Genomic DNA, 19,486 nt, shown 5'->3' with positions numbered 1-19,486 from the left:
CAGTACAGCAAGCATTAGATACAGTAAGCATTAGATACAGTAAGCATTAGATATAGTACAGCAAGCATTAGATACAGTAAGCATTAGATACAGTACAGTACCATTAGATACAGTTAGCATTAGATACAGTACAGTACCATTAGATACAGTTAGCATTATATACAGTACAGTAAGCATTAGATACAGTAAGCATTAGATACAGTACAGTTAGCATTAGATACAGTACAGTTAGCATTAGATACAGTAAGCATTAGATACATTACAGTAAGCATTAGATACATTTAGCATTAGATACAGTACAGTTAGCATTAGATACAGTACAGTTAGCATTAGATACAGTAAGCATTAGATACATTTAGCATTAGATACAGTAAGCATTAGATACAGTAAGCATTAGATACAGTACAGCAAGCATTAGATACAGTAAGCATTAGATACAGTAAGCATTAGATATAGTACAGCAAGCATTAGATACAGTAAGCATTAGATACAGTACAGTACCATTAGATACAGTTAGCATTAGATACAGTACAGTACCATTAGATACAGTTAGCATTATATACAGTGCAGTAAGCATTAGATACAGTAAGCATTAGATACAGTAAGCATTAGATACAGTAACCATTAGATACAGTACAGTACCATTAGATACAGTAAGCATTAGATACAGTACAGTACCATTAGATACAGTTAGCATTAGATACAGTACAGTAAGCATTAGATACAGTTAGCATTAGATATAGTACAGCAAGCATTAGATACAGTAAGCATTAGATACAGTACAGTAAGCATTAGATACAGTAAGCATTAGATACAGTACAGTACCATTAGATACAGTTAGCATTAGATACAGTACAGTAAGCATTAGATATAGTACAGCAAGCATTAGATACAGTTAGCATTAGATATAGTTAGCATTAGATACAGTACAGTAAGCATTAGATATAGTAAGCATTAGATACAGTGCAGTATGCATTAGATACAGTAAGCATTAGATACAGTAACCATTAGATACAGTAAGCATTAGATACAGTTAGCATTAGATACAGTACAGTAAGCATTAGATACAGTTAGCATTAGATACAGTACAGGTAGCATTAGATACAGTGCAGTACCATTAGATACAGTAAGCATTAGATACAGTACAGTAAGCATTAGATACAGTTAGCATTAGATACAGTACAGTTAGCATTAGATACAGTACAGTAAGCATTAGATACAGTACAGTTAGCATTAGATACAGTACAGTAAGCATTAGATACAGTTAGCATTAGATACAGTAAGCATTAGATACAGTACAGTAAGCATTAGATACAGTTAGCATTAGATACAGTACAGTTAGCATTAGATACAGTACAGTAAGCATTAGATACAGTTAGCATTAGATACAGTACAGTTAGCATTAGATACAGTGCAGTACCATTAGATACAGTTAGCATTAGATACAGTTCAGTTAGCATTAGATACAGTACAGTTAGCATTAGATACAGTACATTACGCATTAGATACAGTACAGTTAGCATTAGATACAGTAAGCATTAGATACAGTAAGCATTAGATACAGTGCAGTACCATTAGATACAGTACATTACGCATTAGATACAGTAAGCATTAGATACAGTGCAGTAGGCATTAGATACAGTAAGCATTAGATACAGTGCAGTACCATTAGATACAGTAAGCATTAGATACAGTAAGCATTAGATACAGTGCAGTAGGCATTAGATACAGTAAGCATTAGATACAGTGCAGTACCATTAGATACAGTAAGCATTAGATACAGTAAGCATTAGATACAGTTAGCATTAGATACAGTTAGCATTAGATACAGTAAGCATTAGATACAGTACAGTACCATTAAATACAGTAAGCATTAGATACAGTTAGCATTAGATACAGTACAGTACCATTAGATATAGTACATTATGCATTAGATACAGTTAGCATTAGATACAGTACAGTTAGCATTAGATACAGTAAGCATTAGATACAGTACATTATGCATTAGATACAGTAAGCATTAGATACAGTACAGTTAGCATTAGATACAGTACAGTTAGCATTAGATACAGTACAGTTAGCATTAGATACAGTGCAGTTAGCATTAGATACAGTAAGCATTAGATACAGTAAGCATTAGATACAGTACAGTTAGCATTAGATACAGTACAGTTAGCATTAGATACAGTACAGTTAGCATTAGATACAGTGCAGTAAGCATTAGATACAGTAAGCATTAGATACAGTACATTACGCATTAGATACAGTAAGCATTAGATACAGTTATCATTAGATACAGTACAGTAAGGATTAGATACAGTAAGCATTAGATACAGTTATCATTAGATACAGTACAGTAAGGATTAGATACAGTACAGTCAGCATTAGATACAGTTAGCATTAGATACAGTAACCATTAGATACAGTAAGCATTAGATACAGTAAGCATTAGATACAGTTAGCATTAGATACAGTAACCATTAGATACAGTAAGCATTAGATACAGTGCAGTAAGCATTAGATACAGTACAGTAAGCATTAGATACAGTAAGCATTAGATACAGTAAGCATTAGATACAGTAACCATTAGATTCAGTTAGCATTAGATACAGTAACCATTAGATACAGTAAGCATTAGATACAGTTAGCATTAGATACAGTAAGCATTAGATACAGTCCAGTAAGCATTATATTTTTATTTTTATTTAACATGTATCCAACGAGGCAAGTCAACAAATTCTTATTTACAATAATGGCCTACCCCGGCCAAACCCCAACCCTGACGACGCTGGGCAATTATGCGCCGCCCTATAGGACTGTATCCTACCCTTACTGTATCCTACCCTGCAATTCTAAAGTCTTCGAAAGCCAAGTTAACAAACAGATCACAGACCATTTCGAATCCTACCGTACCTTCTCCGCTATGCAATCTGGTTTCTGAGCTGGTCATGGATGCACCTCAGCCACGCTCAAGGTCCTAAACGCTCAATATCCTAACCGCCATCGATAAAAGACAATACTGGGCAGCCGTCTTCATCGACCTGGTCAAGGCTTTCGACTCTGTCAGTCAATGACCGCATTCTTATATGCAGACTCAACAGCCTTGGTTTCTCAGAAGACTGCCTCGCCTGGTTCACCAACTACTTCCCAGATAGAGTTCAGTGTGTCAAATCGGAGGGCCTGTTGGCCGGACCTCTGGCAGTCTCTATGGGGGTGCCACAGGGTTCAATTCTCGGGCAGACTCTTTTCTCTGTTTACATCATTGATATCGCTCTTGCTGCTGGTGAATCTCTGATCCACCTCTACGCAGACAACACCATTCTGTATACTTCTGGCCCTTCTTTGGACACTGTGTTAACAAACCTCCAGAGTGTAAACTCTCCTTCCAGACTCACATTAAGCATCTCCAATCCAAAATTTAATCTAGAATTGGCTTCCTATATCGCAACAAAGCATCCTTCACTCATGCTGCCAAACATACCCTTGTAAACCTGACTGTCCTACAGGTCCTCGACGTACATTTACATTACATTTAAGTCATTTAGCAGACGCTCTTATCCAGAGCGACTTACAGTAGTGAATGCATACATTTCATACATGGCTCCCCGTGGGAATCGAACCCACAACCCTGGCGTTGCAAACACCATGCTCTACCAACTGAGCTACAGGGAAGACTTCAGCAATGTCATTTACAAAATAGCCCCCAACACTCTACTCAGCAAACTGGATGTAGTCTATCACAGTGCCATCCGTTTTGTCACCAAAGCCCCATATACTACCCACCACTGTGACCTGTATGCTCTCCAGGTCATCTATAAGTCTTTGCTAGGTAAAGCCCCGCCTTATCTCAGCTCACTGGTTACCATAGCAACACCCACCCGTAGCACGCGCTCCAGCAGGTATTTTTCACTGGTCCTCCCCAAAGCCAACACTTCCTTTGGTGCCTTTCCTTCCAGTTCTCTGCTGCCAATGACTGGAACGAATTGCAAAAATCACTGAAGCTGGAGTCTTATATCTCCCTCACTAACTTTAAGCATCAGCTGTCAGAGCAGCTCACCGAACACTGTACCTGTACACAGCCCATCTGTAAATAGCACACCCAACTACCTCATCCCCATATTGTTATTTATTTTCTTCTGTTGCACCCCAGTATCTCTACTTGCACATCATCATCTGTACATCTATCACTCCAGTGTTAATGCTAAATTGTAATTATTTTCGCCTCTATGGCCTATTTATTGCCTTACCTCCTTACTCTTCTACATTTGCACACACTGTATGTAGATTTTTCTATTTTTCTTTTCTATTGTGTTATTGACTGTACGTTTGTTTATGTGTAACTCTGTGTTGTTGTTTTTGTCGCACTGCTTAGCCAGGTCGCAGTTGTAAATGAAAACTTGTTCTCAGCTGGCCTACCTGGTTAAATAAATGTGAAATATATATATTTTTTAAACAAATAAATAAAAAGGACTCCCAATCACGGCCGGTTGTGATACAGCCTGGAAACGAACCAGGGTCTGTAGTGACGCCTCTAGCACTGAGATGCAGTGCCATAGACCGCTGCGCCACTCGGGAGCCCCAGTGCAGAAAGCATCAGATACAGTACAGTAAGCTTTAGATACAGTAAACATTAGATTCAGTGCAGTAAGCTTGAGATACAGTAAGCTTGAGATGCAGTAAGCTTTAGATACAGTAAGCTTTAGATACAGTGAAGTAAGCATTAGATACAGTACGCTTCAGATACAGTGCAGTAAGCTTTAGATACAGTAAGCTTTAGAGACAGTGCAGTAAGCTTTAGATACAGTAAGCTTTAGAGACAGTGCAGTACGCTTCAGATACAGTAAGCTTTAGATACAGTAAGCTTTAGATACAGTGCAGTAAGCTTTAGATACAGTAAGCTTGAGATGCAGTAAGCTTTAGATACAGTAAGCTTTAGATACAGTGCAGTAAGCATTATATACAGTAAGCTTGAGATGCAGTAAGCTTTAGATGCAGTAAGCTTTAGATACAGTGAAGTAACCATTAGATACAGTGCAGTAAGCATTAGATACAGTACGCTTTAGAGACAGTGCAGTAAGTTTTAGATACAGTGCAGTAAGCATTACATACAGTAAGCTTTAGAGACAGTGCAGTACGCTTTAGATACAGTAAGCTTTAGAGACAGTGCAGTAAGCTTCAGATACAGTGCAGTAAGCATTAGATACAGTAAGCTTTAGAGACAGTGCAGTAAGCATTAGATACAGTAAGCTTTAGAGACAGTGCAGTAAGCTTCAGATACAGTGCAGTAAGCATTAGATACAGTATGCTTTAGAGACAGTGCAGTAAGCTTCAGATACAGTGCAGTAAGCATTAGATACAGTAAGCTTTAGAGACAGTGCAGTACGCTTTAGATACAGTAAGCTTTAGATACAGTGCAGTAAGCATTAGATACAGTACGCTTTAGAGACAGTGCAGTAAGCTTTAGATACAGTGCAGTAAGCATTAGATACAGTAAGCTTTAGAGACGGTGCAGTACGCTTCAGATACAGTGCAGTAAGCATTAGATACAGTACGCTTTAGAGACAGTGCAGTAAGCTTTAGATACAGTAAGCTTTAGAGACGGTGCAGTACGCTTCAGATACAGTGCAGTAAGCATTAGATACAGTATGCATTAGAGACGGTGCAGTAAGCTTCAGATACAGTGCAGTAAGCATTAGATACAGTAAGCTTTAGAGACGGTGCAGTACGCTTCAGATACAGTGCAGTAAGCATTAGATACAGTACGCATTAGAGACGGTGCAGTAAGCTTCAGATACAGTGCAGTAAGCTTTAGAGCCATCAACAAAACCAAACAACCCAAAGCGCGTGTCGAAATGAAGCAAAGCTTTGAGAGGAACAGAAAGATGTGGCTGCAGTCGGCAGATAAACGAACACGTACAGCATGTTTGACAGTCTAGCCATGCAGGGCATTTACTGTACACTGGCTGGAGCACCACTGGATGGGTAGAGGGGAGCAGTGGTGGTGGTGGTGGTAGGGGGGTGCAGCAGGTCTGACATGTGAAGGAGGAGGCAGCTTGTATTGTTTTACATTCAGTACCATGACTAGAGATCCAGGTGATGGTTTGGTGTCAAATTGACCGTTGGCGAAGCTCGACCGTGACGGGTCGCTCCGGGCTTCGTCCAGGCCGCACGACTCCTCTCTCTGCAGTGGTGCATCCTGGGTAATCCGGTCCAAGTCTGTCACCTCCTCATGTGGCATGCTGGCGACCTCTGACCTTTCATCTGTCTTTGTGACGACCACAGAGGAATATGGAGCTTCAGTCTTCTGAAGTGAGTTAACGTCACTCATCTTCGGTGAGTTAATACCACCCAATTCGTCTTTAGTCTCAGTCTGGTTTAAGTTGAGAGACATCTCTCTCTTATTGCTGGTCTCCTCAGACATGGTCTTAGCATCTACCTCACCGCCAGTCTCTTCTTCATTCAAGGTGAGTTGGGTATCTTTCTCCTTCGATCGGGTCAGATCATCTCCAACGTCATCCTCCTTGATGGAAAGACTCCCCCTTCCTTCATCCTGGTTGGTATCGGTGAAGATTGCGCTGGCATCCATTTTGTCACTGGCGTCCATCTTGTCTTCAGACTCCATTTCCCTCAGGATGATGAGCGTTCCTCTCTTGTCCAAGATGGCCGTAGAGACTTCCTGTCTGACTGTCCCTGGACTGATATTTAGCTTAGGAGACACAGGGGATTTCTTTCCTTCGCCGTCCTCTTTTTCTTCGTCCGTCTCTCTGTCCTTCCAGTCACTGGTGATGTCACGCGGAGTCATGGGGCAACTCCCCTGTGCTCCAGCGGTCCCCACCCCCACCATGACATCACTAGGGTCCACCATGCCTGACTGGTCTGTAGCCTATCAGGGAGAGACTTGGCTTACAGTGACCACACAGACAAAATGAGATACACAGAGAGACACACAGAAACACACACAGAGAGTCACACACAGAGACACAGACAGAGACACAGAGACACACACACAGAGACACACAGAGACACACACACAGAGACACACACACAGAGACACACACACAGAGACACACAGAGACGCACAGAGACACAAGGACAGATGCAGACACAGACACAATGAGATACACAGAGAGACACACAGAGACACACACAGAGAGACACACAGAGACACACAGAGAGAGACACACACAGAGAGACACCCAGAGAGAGACACAGAGACACACAGAGACACACACAGAGAGACACACAGAGACACACAGAGAGAGACACACAGAGACACACAGAGACACACACAGAGAGACACACAGAGACACACAGAGACACACAGAGAGAGACACACAGAGAGAGACACAGAGACACACAGAGACACACACAGAGAGACACACAGAGAGACACACAGAGAGACACACAGAGAGACACACACAGAGAGACACACATACACAAAGAGACACACAGAGAGACACACACAGAGACCCACAGAGACACACACAGAGACCCACAGAGACACACACAGAGACCCACAGACACACACAGAGAGACACACAGAGACACACACAGAGACACACAGAGACACAAGGACAGATGGAGACACAGACAGACAGACCTACACGTACACATACTAAGTTGAGACTTAGCTACAGTGACCACACAGACACACGGAGTGACACGTACACACACGTACACACACGTACACACACACGGACTGTCTTACCTCAATGGCATTAGCTTGTACCTCCTGCTGCATCTCTTCCTCAGCAGCAGGAATCTCCTCTGTCTCCTACAGAGAAAACCCAGTTATATATGATATAGTATACAGACAATATAACATTAATTTAGCCTCCATGGTCCATGTTGTAAGTAGTGTCCATGTAAGTGTCCGGTTCTGTTCTACTGCAGCATAATAACAACAGCTTTTCCCTGACCATGTGTCCATTCTTTTTGTGTGTGTGTTTATTTTACCCCCCTTTTTTTCTCCCCAATTCTCGATCTTGTCTCATCGCTGCAACTCCCCAACGGGCTCGGGAGAGGCGACGGTGGAGTCATGCGTCCTCCAAAAACATGACCCGTCTAACTGCGCTCCTTAACACCCTCCCCCTTAACCCGGAAGCCAGCCGCACCAATGTGTCGGAGGAAACACAGTTCAACTGATGACCGGGGTCAGCCTGCAGACGCCCAGCCCGCCACAAGGAGTCGCTAGAGCGCGATAAGCCAAGTAAGGCTCCCCCGGGCCAAACCCTCCCCTAACCCCGGACAACGCTGGGCCAATTGTGTGCCGTCCTATGGGACTTCTGGCCACGGCCAGTTGTGGCACAGCCCGGGAATGAACCTAGGTCTGTAGTAATGCATCTATCACTGCGATGTAGTGCCTTAGACCGCTGTGCCACTCGGGAGGCCCCCCCATGTGTCCATTCCTGCTCATGCGGGGGAAACTCAGGAACCCAGGACCCTCCATGCAGTTAGCTAGTAGTCCAGCCTGGCTTTTATGTCCTTGGTGTTCAGTGGTTCACTCCTTGGTGGGAGTTAAAACAGTCCTCCTACCTAAGACCATACTCCTGTTACAGCGAGGGTACCCATGCAGTTATATAGTCCCCCCTGATTCTCTGTGAGAGAGGGCTGTATATCCACACAGTGCACCACTACCCATGCAGTTACAGTGAGGGGAAAAAAAGTATTTGATCCCCTGCTGATTTTGTACGTTTGCCCACTGACAAAGAAATGATCAGTCTATAATTTTAATGGTAGGTTTATTTGAACAGTGAGAGACAGAATAACAACAACAAGAACAAAAAATCCAGAAAAACGCATGTCAAAAATGTTATAAAATGATTTGCATTTTAACGAGGGAAATAAATAAGTATCTAAGCCACTCTCTCTTACGTCTGCTGGGGGTGTGTGTAGTGTCTCTGTCATGGGTGCTCTTCTGTAATGCCGTGGGATAAGAAAAGTCTCTTCTCCTACCTAAGACCAGACTTCAGTCTGACTCGGTCCCGACCACACGGTTAGCTAGTATGTATTCTAATACTCCCCCCTAGAACCTGGATCTTACTGAGGAGTCCTGTCGGGTGTGTAGTGGTTCAATCATAGGTGCCTCCTCCACTCCTCCCCCGCTGTGGGAGCGTGCCAGAGATGACGAGGACAGTCTCTTCAGTCCTGGGGTGTCAGCGCCACCTGGTGTCTCTAAGAAGTAATGCTTCATTTCGTTGACGTCTCTCTGGTGTTTCACCTTCTCCTCCAACTCTTCTGTGTCCTGAACCACAAAACCAGAGAGCAGGACACAAGGACGTGAGGTGCTGGTCGACCAATAACCAAAGCAGGAACGCAAACAGGCAGGGAGTAGTGTAGGTGATTACTGACTGGGCGGGGTGTACAAAGGGTCGAGAGGCTAGCTTTGATTTGGTGTTTTGTGTTTTCTATTGAAGCTTTGATTGTCTAAGATGTGAAGGTGAAGACATACCTAGTCTAACTAGTAGTTCATGTATTGAACATGATTTTGTTTTGTTTTGTTTTGTTTTTCACGGCAGCAGAACGTCACGCTAAATGCATCATGTGTTCTGTTTGTCACCAACCTTTAACACTACGCTTGATTAAAAAATAAAAAAGTTCTCTCCTTTAATTCGCTTAATGAAACTATACTGGGGGAAAACAACAGGGGAGAGGGATCCATAAGCAACATTATTTTGTGTCTAGTGTTTTATAACAAGCCTATACATAGTAGATAGAGAGTTATGGGAGGTAGGGAGTTATGTCCTCTTAAGGCTGTGGATAAAATAACGCTCAGAATCACCTCGTCCTAGTTACCACAACACATCAGCCAACAAAATAAAACAAGCAAACTGATTCCTCAACAGAACTGCACCAACAGTAAATTAAAATGTGATAACATCATTTTTACTGCATTGTTGGTTAAGGGCTCGTAAGTAAGCATTTCACTGTAAGGTCTACTACACCTGTTGTATTCGGCGCAAATGTGACTACCGTAATTTCCGGACTATTAAGCGCACCTGAATATAAGCCGCACCCACTGAATTTAAAAAATATATATTATTTTGAACATAAATAAGCCGCACATGTCTATAAGCCGCAGGTGCCTACCGGTACATTGAAACAAATGAACTTTACACAGGCTTTAACGAAACACGGCTTGTTACAAAAATAAATAGGCTTTAACGAAACACGGCTTGTAACAAAAAATAAAACATTTGCAGTAAGCTTTAGTTGTCTTTTTGCACTGAGTCAATTCCTCACGCTGCTGTTTCCAACGTCTTATCATCGACTCATTAAGACCAAGCTCCCGTGCAGCAGCTCTATTTCCTTTTCCAACAGCCAGATCAATCGCCTTCAACTTGAAAGCTGCATCATATGCATTTCTCCGTGTCTTTGCCATGATGAGGGTGACAAAATGACTACCGTAATCAGAATGATGGGAAGTTTGAGAGCGCTCGATTTAATCTAAACAGTAAACAAAAAAGTTGTTTGACCTTAACCCGTTTGGCAATTTCATTGGTCTAATGAAAGCTTCATGCCACCAAAAAACTGAGCACGTCACAGAATGTGTTTTAAAAAAAATATTTTTTTTTTATTGAAAGCGGGAAAAATCCATATATTAGCCGCGTCATTGTTTAAGCCGCGAGGTTCAAAGCGTTGGAAAAAAGCTGCGGCTTATAGTCCGGAATTTACGGTAATAACATTTTGATTTGATGTGGCCAAACACAAACATCTAGATGTATGTATATCAAACTGAACGGTTGTTTAACTGAAACTCTAAGCAGTTGTGACAGTACGTATGTGGCAGCAGCAGGCCATGCTAGATTAGACAGGACAAGACGTAGGAGCTCATAGTTTATTATATGAAGCAGAGAGCTGGACCACATATATAGAGAGAGATGTCACCATCACTCAGCGGTACTGAGCTGGTGGTCATGACGATAAAACACAGAGTACCTGTGTCTTCTTCTCAGAGTAATCATCCTCTGCCTCCGACTGACAGCAGAAAGAAAGAACAACAGAGAGAGGGAGGGAGGGAGGGAGGGAGGACACAGTAGAGGGAGGGAGGGAGGACACAGTAGAGGGAGGTAGGGAGGGAGGACACAGTAGAGAGAGGGAGGGAGGGAGGGACGGCACAGAAGAGATAGGGAGGGAGGGAGGGATGGCACAGAAGAGATAGGGAGGGAGGGAGGTGAGGACACAGTAGAGAGAGGGAGGGAGGGAGATGAGGACACAGTAGAGGGAGGGATGGAGAGAGGGAGGGAGGGAGGGAGATGAGGACACAGTAGAGAGAGGGAGGGAGGGAGGGAGGTGAGGACACAGTAGAGGGAGGGAGGGAGGGAGATGAGGACACAGTTGAGAGGGAGGGAGGGAGATGAGGACACAGTAGAGAGAGGGAGGGAGGGAGGGAGATGAGGACACAGTAGAGGGAGGGAGGGAGGAAGGTGAGGACACAGTTGAGAGGGAGGGAGGGAGGTGAGGACACAGTAGAGAGAGGGAGGGAGGGAGGGAGATGAGGACACAGTAGAGGGAGGGAGGGAGAGAGATGAGGACACAGTAGAGGGAGGGAGGGATGGAGAGAGGGAGGGAGGGAGATGAGGACACAGTAGAGAGAGGGAGGGAGGAAGGTGAGGACACAGTTGAGAGGGAGGGAGGGAGGTGAGGACACAGTAGAGAGAGGGAGGGAGGGAGGGAGATGAGGACACAGTAGAGGGAGGGAGGGAGGGAGGGAGATGAGGACACAGTAGAGGGAGGGAGGGATGGAGAGAGGGAGGGAGGGAGGGAGATGAGGACACAGTAGAGAGAGGGAGGGAGGTGAGGACACAGTAGAGAGAGGGAGGGAGGGATGGAGGGAGGGAGGTGAGGACACAGTAGAGAGAGAGAGGGAGGGAGGTGAGGACACAGTTGAGAGGGAGGGAGGGAGGTAGGGACACAGTAGCGAGAGGGAGGGAGGGAGGTGAGGACACAGTTGAGAGGGAGGTAGGTGAGGACACAGTAGAGGGAGGGAGGGAGGTGAGGACACAGTTGAGAGGGAGGGAGGTGAGGACACAGTAGAGGGAGGGAGGGAGGGAGGTGAGGACACAGTAGAGGGAGGGAGGGAGGGAGGGAGGGAGGGAGGGAGGGAGGGAGGGAGGGAGGGAGGGAGGGAGGGAGGTGAGGACACAACAGAGGGAAGGAGGGAAAGAGACAGGGCCAGGTACAGAATCAGGAAACCTGAGATAAAATTCCGAGTGAAAGTCCTTCACATAAATATGTTAATAACAATGCAGACTTAAACCCAATATATATATCTGCTGCTTTGCAGAAAGTAGACTAATCCACTGTACTGAAAAGCATGCATCCCCAGAGAATCTAAAATAAATGTGCAGCGTAAATACAAGAAATAAGCAGCTTCAGTATCGGTTCATCACACAACTCACTGACCCTCATTGACTGATGCTTCTAGACTCCAGACTGGGATCTTCTCCTTACTAACCTCAGAGGCCGTGGTTTCCCCATCCAGGTCAAAGTCAGTTTGCTCGCTGTCCGTCTGTTATTTAAAACAGACAGCGGAACCGTTCCCGATCAGCAAGCAGGGAAATGAGAGAGAGAGAACCGGTTCAAACTTTGGAAACGTTAACGTTCAATATTTCTCCTGAACAGTGAGAATATTTCTCCTGAACAGTGAGGATATTTCTCCTGAACAGTGAGGATATTTCTCCTGAACAGTGAGGATATTTCTCCTGAACAGTGAGGATATTTCTCCTGAACAGTGGGGATATTTCTCCTGAACAGTGAGGATATTTCTCCTGAACAGTGAGGATATTTCTCCTGAACAGTGAGGATATTTCTCCTGAACAGTGAGGATATTTCTCCTGAACAGTGAGGATATTTCTCCTGAACAATCACAACCATGAACGGAGAAAATGGATGGATGCATTGGGAAATACATGGAGGTCGCTATATAAGCATTACAAAAAGCTACAAAGATTAAGCAAGGCAAAAAAAGAAGAGATAAGCAAGAATAATTTGTAAACAGACAGATGAAGTAGAAACCGTTAACGTTGAACAGACAGGAAGTAGAAACCGTTAACGTTAAACAGACAGGAAGTAGAAACCGTAAACGTTGAACAGACAGGAAGTAGAAACCGTTAACGTTAAACAGACAGGAAGTAGAAACCGTTAACGTTAAACAGACAGAGGAAGTAGAAACCGTTAACGTTAAACAGACAGGAAGTAGAAACCGTTAACGTTAAACAGACAGAGGAAGTAGAAACCGTTAACGTTAAACAGACAGAGGAAGTAGAAACCGTTAACGTTGAACGGTGATGTAGTAGTGGTTTAAGGCCCTACTTTAGTAGAGTTACTGATGTAGTAGTGGTTTAAGGCCCTGCTATAGTAGAGTTACTGATGTAGTAGTGGTTTAAGGCCCTACTATAGTAGAGTTACTGATGTAGTAGTGGTTTAAGGCCCTACTATAGTAGTTACTGATGTAGTAGTGGTTTAAGGCCCTACTATAGTAGAGTTACTGATGTAGTAGTGGTTTAAGGCCCTACTATAGTAGAGTTACTGATGTAGTAGTGGTTTAAGGCCCTACTATAGTAGAGTTACTGATGTAGTAGTGGTTTAAGGCCCTACTATAGTAGAGTTACTGATGTAGTAGTGGTTTAAGGCCCTACTATAGTAGAGTTACTGATGTAGTAGTGGTTTAAGGCCCTACTATAGTAGAGTTACTGATGTAGTAGTGGTTTAAGGCCCTACTATAGTAGAGTTACTGATGTAGTAGTGGTTAAAGGCCCTACTATAGTAGAGTTACTGATGTAGTAGTGGTTTAAGGCCCTACTATAGTAGTTACTGATGTAGTAGTGGTTTAAGGCCCTACTATAGTAGAGTTACTGATGTAGTAGTGGTTTAAGGCCCTACTATAGTAGTTACTGATGTAGTAGTGGTTTAAGGCCCTACTATAGTAGAGTTACTGATGTAGTAGTGGTTTAAGGCCCTACTATAGTAGAGTTACTGATGTAGTAGTGGTTTAAGGCCCTACTATAGTAGAGTTACTGATGTAGTAGTGGTTTAAGGCCCTACTATAGTAGAGTTACTGATGTAGTAGTGGTTTAAGGCCCTACTATAGTATAGTTACTGATGTAGTAGTGGTTAAGGCCCTACTATAGTAGAGTTACTTTTGTAACGTCCTTTGACAGTACCGACAGTAATAACGCTGTTGTGACGTCCTTTGACAGTAATAACGTTGTTATAACGTCCGCTGACAGTACCGACAGTAATAACGCTGTTGTGACGTCCTTTGACAGTAATAACGCTGTTGTAACGTCCTTTGACAGTACCGACAGTAATAACGTTGTTGTAACGTCCGTTGACAGTAATAACGCTGTTGTAACGTCCGCTGACAGCACCGACAGTAATAACGCTGTTGTAACGTCCTTTGACAGTACCGACAGTAATAACGTTGTTGTGACGTCCGCTGACAGTACCGACAGTAATAACGTTGTTGTAACGTCCGCTGACAGTACCGACAGTAATAACGCTGTTGTAACGTCCTTTGACAGCACCGACAGTAATAACGTTGTTGTAACGTCCGCTGACAGTACCGACAGTAATAACGTTGTTGTAACGTCCTTTGACAGTACCGACAGTAATAACGTTGTTGTAACGTCCGCTGACAGTACCGACAGTAATAACGTTGTTGTAACGTCCTTTGACAGTACCGACAGTAATAACGTTGTTGTAACGTCCGCTGACAGCACCGACAGTAATAACGCTGTTGTAACGTCCTTTGACAGTACCGACAGTAATAACGTTGTTGTGACGTCCGCTGACAGTACCGACAGTAATAACGTTGTTGTAACGTCCGCTGACAGTACCGACAGTAATAACGCTGTTGTAACGTCCTTTGACAGTACCGACAGTAATAACGTTGTTGTAACGTCCGCTGACAGTACCGACAGTAATAACGTTGTTGTAACGTCCTTTGACAGTACCGACAGTAATAACGTTGTTGTAACGTCCGCTGACAGAACCGACAGTAATAACGCTGTTGTAACGTCCTTTGACAGTACCGACAGTAATAACGTTGTTGTGACGTCCGCTGACAGTACCGACAGTAATAACGTTGTTGTAACGTCCGCTGACAGTACCGACAGTAATAACGCTGTTGTAACGTCCTTTGACAGCACCGACAGTAATAACGTTGTTGTAACGTCCGCTGACAGTACCGACAGTAATAACGTTGTTGTAACGTCCTTTGACAGTACCGACAGTAATAACGTTGTTGTAACGTCCGCTGACAGTACCGACAGTAATAACGCTGTTGTAACGTCCTTTGACAGCACCGACAGTAATAACGTTGTTGTAACGTCCGCTGACAGTACCGACAGTAATAACGTTGTTGTAACGTCCTTTGACAGTACCGACAGTAATAACGTTGTTGTAACGTCCGCTGACAGTACCGACAGTAATAACGTTGTTGTAACGTCCTTTGACAGTACCGACAGTAATAACGTTGTTGTAACGTCCGCTGACAGCACCGACAGTAATAACGCTGTTGTAACGTCCTTTGACAGTACCGACAGTAATAACGTTGTTGTGACGTCCGCTGACAGTACCGACAGTAATAACGTTGTTGTGACGTCCGCTGACAGTACCGACAGTAATAACGTTGTTGTAACGTCCGCTGACAGTACCGACAGTAATAACGCTGTTGTAACGTCCTTTGACAGCACCGACAGTAATAACGTTGTTGTAACGTCCGCTGACAGTACCGACAGTAATAACGCTGTTGTAACGTCCTTTGACAGCACCGACAGTAATAACGTTGTAACGTCCGCTGACAGTACCGACAGTAATAACGTTGTTGTAACGTCCTTTGACAGTACCGACAGTAATAACGTTGTTGTAACGTCCGCTGACAGTACCGACAGTAATAAGAAAATCCAATGTCCACAGATAGCTGTTTAGGTTTCACTCTTTGTAGAGTTCTGTACAGGTCAGACAGGCTTCAGTAGAGCTCTTACTAGGAAGGCTACCGTTGCCTTTCCTTAGAGCAAAGGCACCGCTACAATTCAGAGGACATATTTTTCCACCAGCCTTTTGAGTTTAAGATTCATCCAACTCAAGAGTTGAGTGTGACCCAAACTGCTTAACCCTGGACCAATCGTATTGGTACTGGCACTCTTTAATACAAACCAAACGTCTACGGCTAACCTCATTGGCTAATATGAGGAAGAGGAAGATAATCTACCTTGTTGTCATGTCTGAGCGGGGTTGAGATGACGTTGTGATCTGACGTCTCGTCGGCGTTGGTCTGCTCCGCCTCCTCCTCTGCCTTCTTCTCTGGGGTTACCGTGGTGATCAGGTCTCCCGTGCTGGTGATCAGGTCTCCCGTGGCGACGGCTTTCGCTGGTGTAGCTTCCCTCATCATCAGGGTGTGGTGGTTCTCTATGTTGGGCACTGGGAGGAAAGACAGTGACATTTACATTCAAGATGTGTGATTTGAAGATTGAGATGAGGTGTTTTGGGTGTTAATAAAAAAGCCCGGTCCTCAGTAGCCCTAACCCCTTCCTCTAGGACCTGGCACTGATGTTTACAGGTCTGTAAAGAGGAAGATCCATCACTACACTGCTTATAGACTCTTATAGTTCCTACCTCCGTTGGGAAGGGGTAGGGAGTGATTTAGGAGGGTAACACAATGGATGAGTCCCTACCTCATTGGGAAGGGGTAGGGAGTGATTTAGGAGGGTAACACAATGGATGAGTCCCTACCTCATTGGGAAGGGGTAGGGAGTGATTTAGGAGGGTAAGACAGTGGATGAGTCCCTACCTCATTGGGAAGGGGTAGGGAGTGATTTAGGAGGGTAAGACAGTGGATGAGTCCCTACCTCATTGGGAAGGGGTAGGGAGTGATTTAGGAGGGTAAGACAGTGGATGAGTCCCTACCTCATTGGGAAGGGGTAGGGAGTGATTTAGGAGGGTAAGACAGTGGATGAGTCCCTACCTCATTGGGAAGGGGTAGGGAGTGATTTAGGAGGGTAAGACAGTGGATGAGTCCCTACCTCATTGGGAAGGGGTAGGGAGTGATTTAGGAGGGTAACAACACAATGGATGAGTCCATACCTCCGTCGAGACTACGTGACATGGGGTAGCGTTTGGAGGAGGAGCGTTCGAAGAAGGGCGCGGCCCTGATGATCTGAGAGGAGACTCTCCGGGTCTGAGCCTGGGTTCTACCGCTGTAACGGAACTTAGAACCAAGACCTAGGAACTTCTTAGGGGGGGCCTCTGGGGACACCAGTCTGACAGAGGAGAGAAGAAGAGAGGAGAGTACAGTAAGGCATTGAGAACATATGTTGATGTTTATGACGCATAACGATTTGTGCGTTTAATGCTTCTGCTGTGTTTTCTATCTAATGGACAGGCTACAACACTTGTGCGTACCTCTTACCTGAAGAATGTATGTTGCTCAACACATGTCTTCCACAGTCTCTTGGCTGCACGGTGGTTAGGGAGCTTGAAGCCAATCATGCTCTGTAACTGCTCAAACTGCAAGAGGGGAGAGATAGTGCGAGAGAGGAGAGATAGAAGGAGAGAGAGTAAGGAGAGATAGAGAGAGAGAGAGAGAGATTGAAGGAGAGAGAGGAGAGAGAGCAAGAGAGAGATAGAAGGAGAGAGAGAAAGGAGAGATAGAGAGAGAGGAGAGATAGAGAGGAGAGAGAGAGATAGAGGAGAGAGAGAGAGGAGAGATAGAGAGGAGAGAGGGAGAGTGTGGGTGGGAGGAGAGAGAGAGAGAGGAGAGAGAGAAGGAGAGAGAGTAAGGAGAGATAGAGAGATAGAGAGGAGAGAGAGATAGATTGAAGGAGAGAGAGGAGAGAGAGATAGAGCGATAGAGAGGAGAGAGAGATAGAGAGAGATTGAAGGAGAGAGAGAGATGGAGAGAGAGATAGAGAGAGATTGAAGGAGAGAGAGGAGAGAGAGCAAGAGAGAGATAGAAGGAGAGAGAGAAAGGAGAGATAGAGGAGAGAGAGAGAGATAGAGGAGAGAGAGAGAGGAGAGATAGAGAGGAGAGAGGGAGAGTGTGTGGGGAGGAGAGAGAGAGAGACGAGAGATAGAAGGAGAGAGAGTAAGGAGAGATAGAGAGATAGAGAGGATAGAGAGATAGATTGAAGGAGAGAGAGGAGAGAGAGATAGAAGGAGAGAGAAAGGATAGATAGAGAGAGAGAGGAGAGATAGAGAGGAGAGAGAGAGGAGAGATAGAGAGGAGAGAGATAGAGATAGAGAGGAGAGAGAGAGAGAGGGTGGGTGGGAGGAGAGAGAGAGAGGAGAGATGGAGAGAGAGAGAGAGAGGAGAGAGGAGGAGAGTGGGAGAGAGAGAGGAGAGAGAGGAGAGTGGGGAGAGAGAGGAGAGAGAGAGGAGAGAGATAGAGATAGAGAGGAGAGAGAGAGGAGAGATGGAGAGAGAGAGGGAGAGTGGGAGAGAGAGAGAGAGAGAGAGAGAAAAGAGAGAGAGAGAGAGAGAGAGAGAGGAGAGAGAGAGAGGAGAGAGAGAGAGAGAGAGGAGAGAGAGAGAGGGTGGGAGGAGAGCCATAATACGACATTTTAAATGCCTCTATTCCTTTGGAACTGTGGAGTGTAATGTTTACTGTTAATTTCTGATTGTTTATTTCACTTTTGTTTACTATCTATTTCACTTGCATTGGCAATGTTAGCATGTTTCCCATGCCAATAAAGCCCCTTGAATTGAATTGAGAGAGAGAGAGAGAGAGAGAGAGAGAGAGGTGGTAACCATATCAGAAGTAATCACAGTTTTAAGACAAACAGAAAGCAGCTTCATGAATAGGTCCAAGAGTTTTACCTGACCACCTAACATAACCAAGAAAACGACTAGGCCGTGGTAAAACTGGTCCCAGAGTTTTACCTGGTCAGTTCACATGGTCAGGCAAACTCCTAACCCTGACAGGTCTGTTGTTGCTGTTGTTTGTGTGTTTACCTCTCCAGGATGTATCTTGATGTAGAAGTTGTTTCTCTTGTAGGAGATCTTCAGGACCGTGGGCCAGGCGAAGCGGTTGATTCTCAGTCGGTCTCTGTAGATGAGGAGACCACTGGAGAACACTCCTAGCATGATCTCTATGCCTTCCGAGTCCTATAGATTATAGATGTATATTATATAACACATTACAGTGCATTCAGGAAGTATTCACACGCCTTTGACTGATCCTACATTTTCTTGTTGTTAAAGCCTGAACTTCAAATGGATTAAATTTAGATTTTTGTGGTCACTGTCCTACACACACAGTACCCCATAATGACATCACAACACCCCATAATGACATCACAATACCCCATAATGACATCACAGTACCCCATAATGACATCACAACACCCCATAATGACATCACAGTACCCCATAATGACATCACAACACCCCATAATGACATCACAGTACCCCATAATGACATCACAACACCCCATAATGACAACTTGGATTTATGTTTTTAGAAATGTTTACAAATTAATTACA

At 44.2% G+C, this 19,486-nt stretch overlaps 1 protein-coding gene across 1 annotated transcript in view; it reads right to left on the bottom strand.

Moving 5' to 3' along the window:
• The window catches only part of LOC115156482 (band 4.1-like protein 3), a 54,397-nt gene extending 35,310 nt beyond the window's left edge, over nt 1-19,087 (bottom strand). Inside the window, exons 1-9 of the mRNA XM_029703903.1 lie at nt 18,956-19,087; nt 17,414-17,511; nt 17,089-17,264; nt 16,217-16,425; nt 12,458-12,511; nt 10,939-10,977; nt 9,044-9,244; nt 7,709-7,774; nt 6,077-6,883 (exon numbers count right to left, since the gene is read on the bottom strand). Of these exons, the coding sequence (XP_029559763.1) occupies nt 6,077-6,883; nt 7,709-7,774; nt 9,044-9,244; nt 10,939-10,977; nt 12,458-12,511; nt 16,217-16,425; nt 17,089-17,264; nt 17,414-17,511; nt 18,956-19,087 (1,782 nt within the window). The remainder of the gene's footprint in view (nt 1-6,076; nt 6,884-7,708; nt 7,775-9,043; nt 9,245-10,938; nt 10,978-12,457; nt 12,512-16,216; nt 16,426-17,088; nt 17,265-17,413; nt 17,512-18,955) is intronic.
• Nucleotides 19,088-19,486: the final 399 nt, after the last annotated feature.

Source organism: Salmo trutta, chromosome 21 (assembly GCF_901001165.1).
Source record: "Salmo trutta chromosome 21, fSalTru1.1, whole genome shotgun sequence".
NCBI classification, from domain to species: domain Eukaryota; kingdom Metazoa; phylum Chordata; class Actinopteri; order Salmoniformes; family Salmonidae; genus Salmo; species Salmo trutta.
Note: the sequence above shows the minus strand (reverse complement) of the source record. Positions and strands in the feature narration are given on the sequence as shown.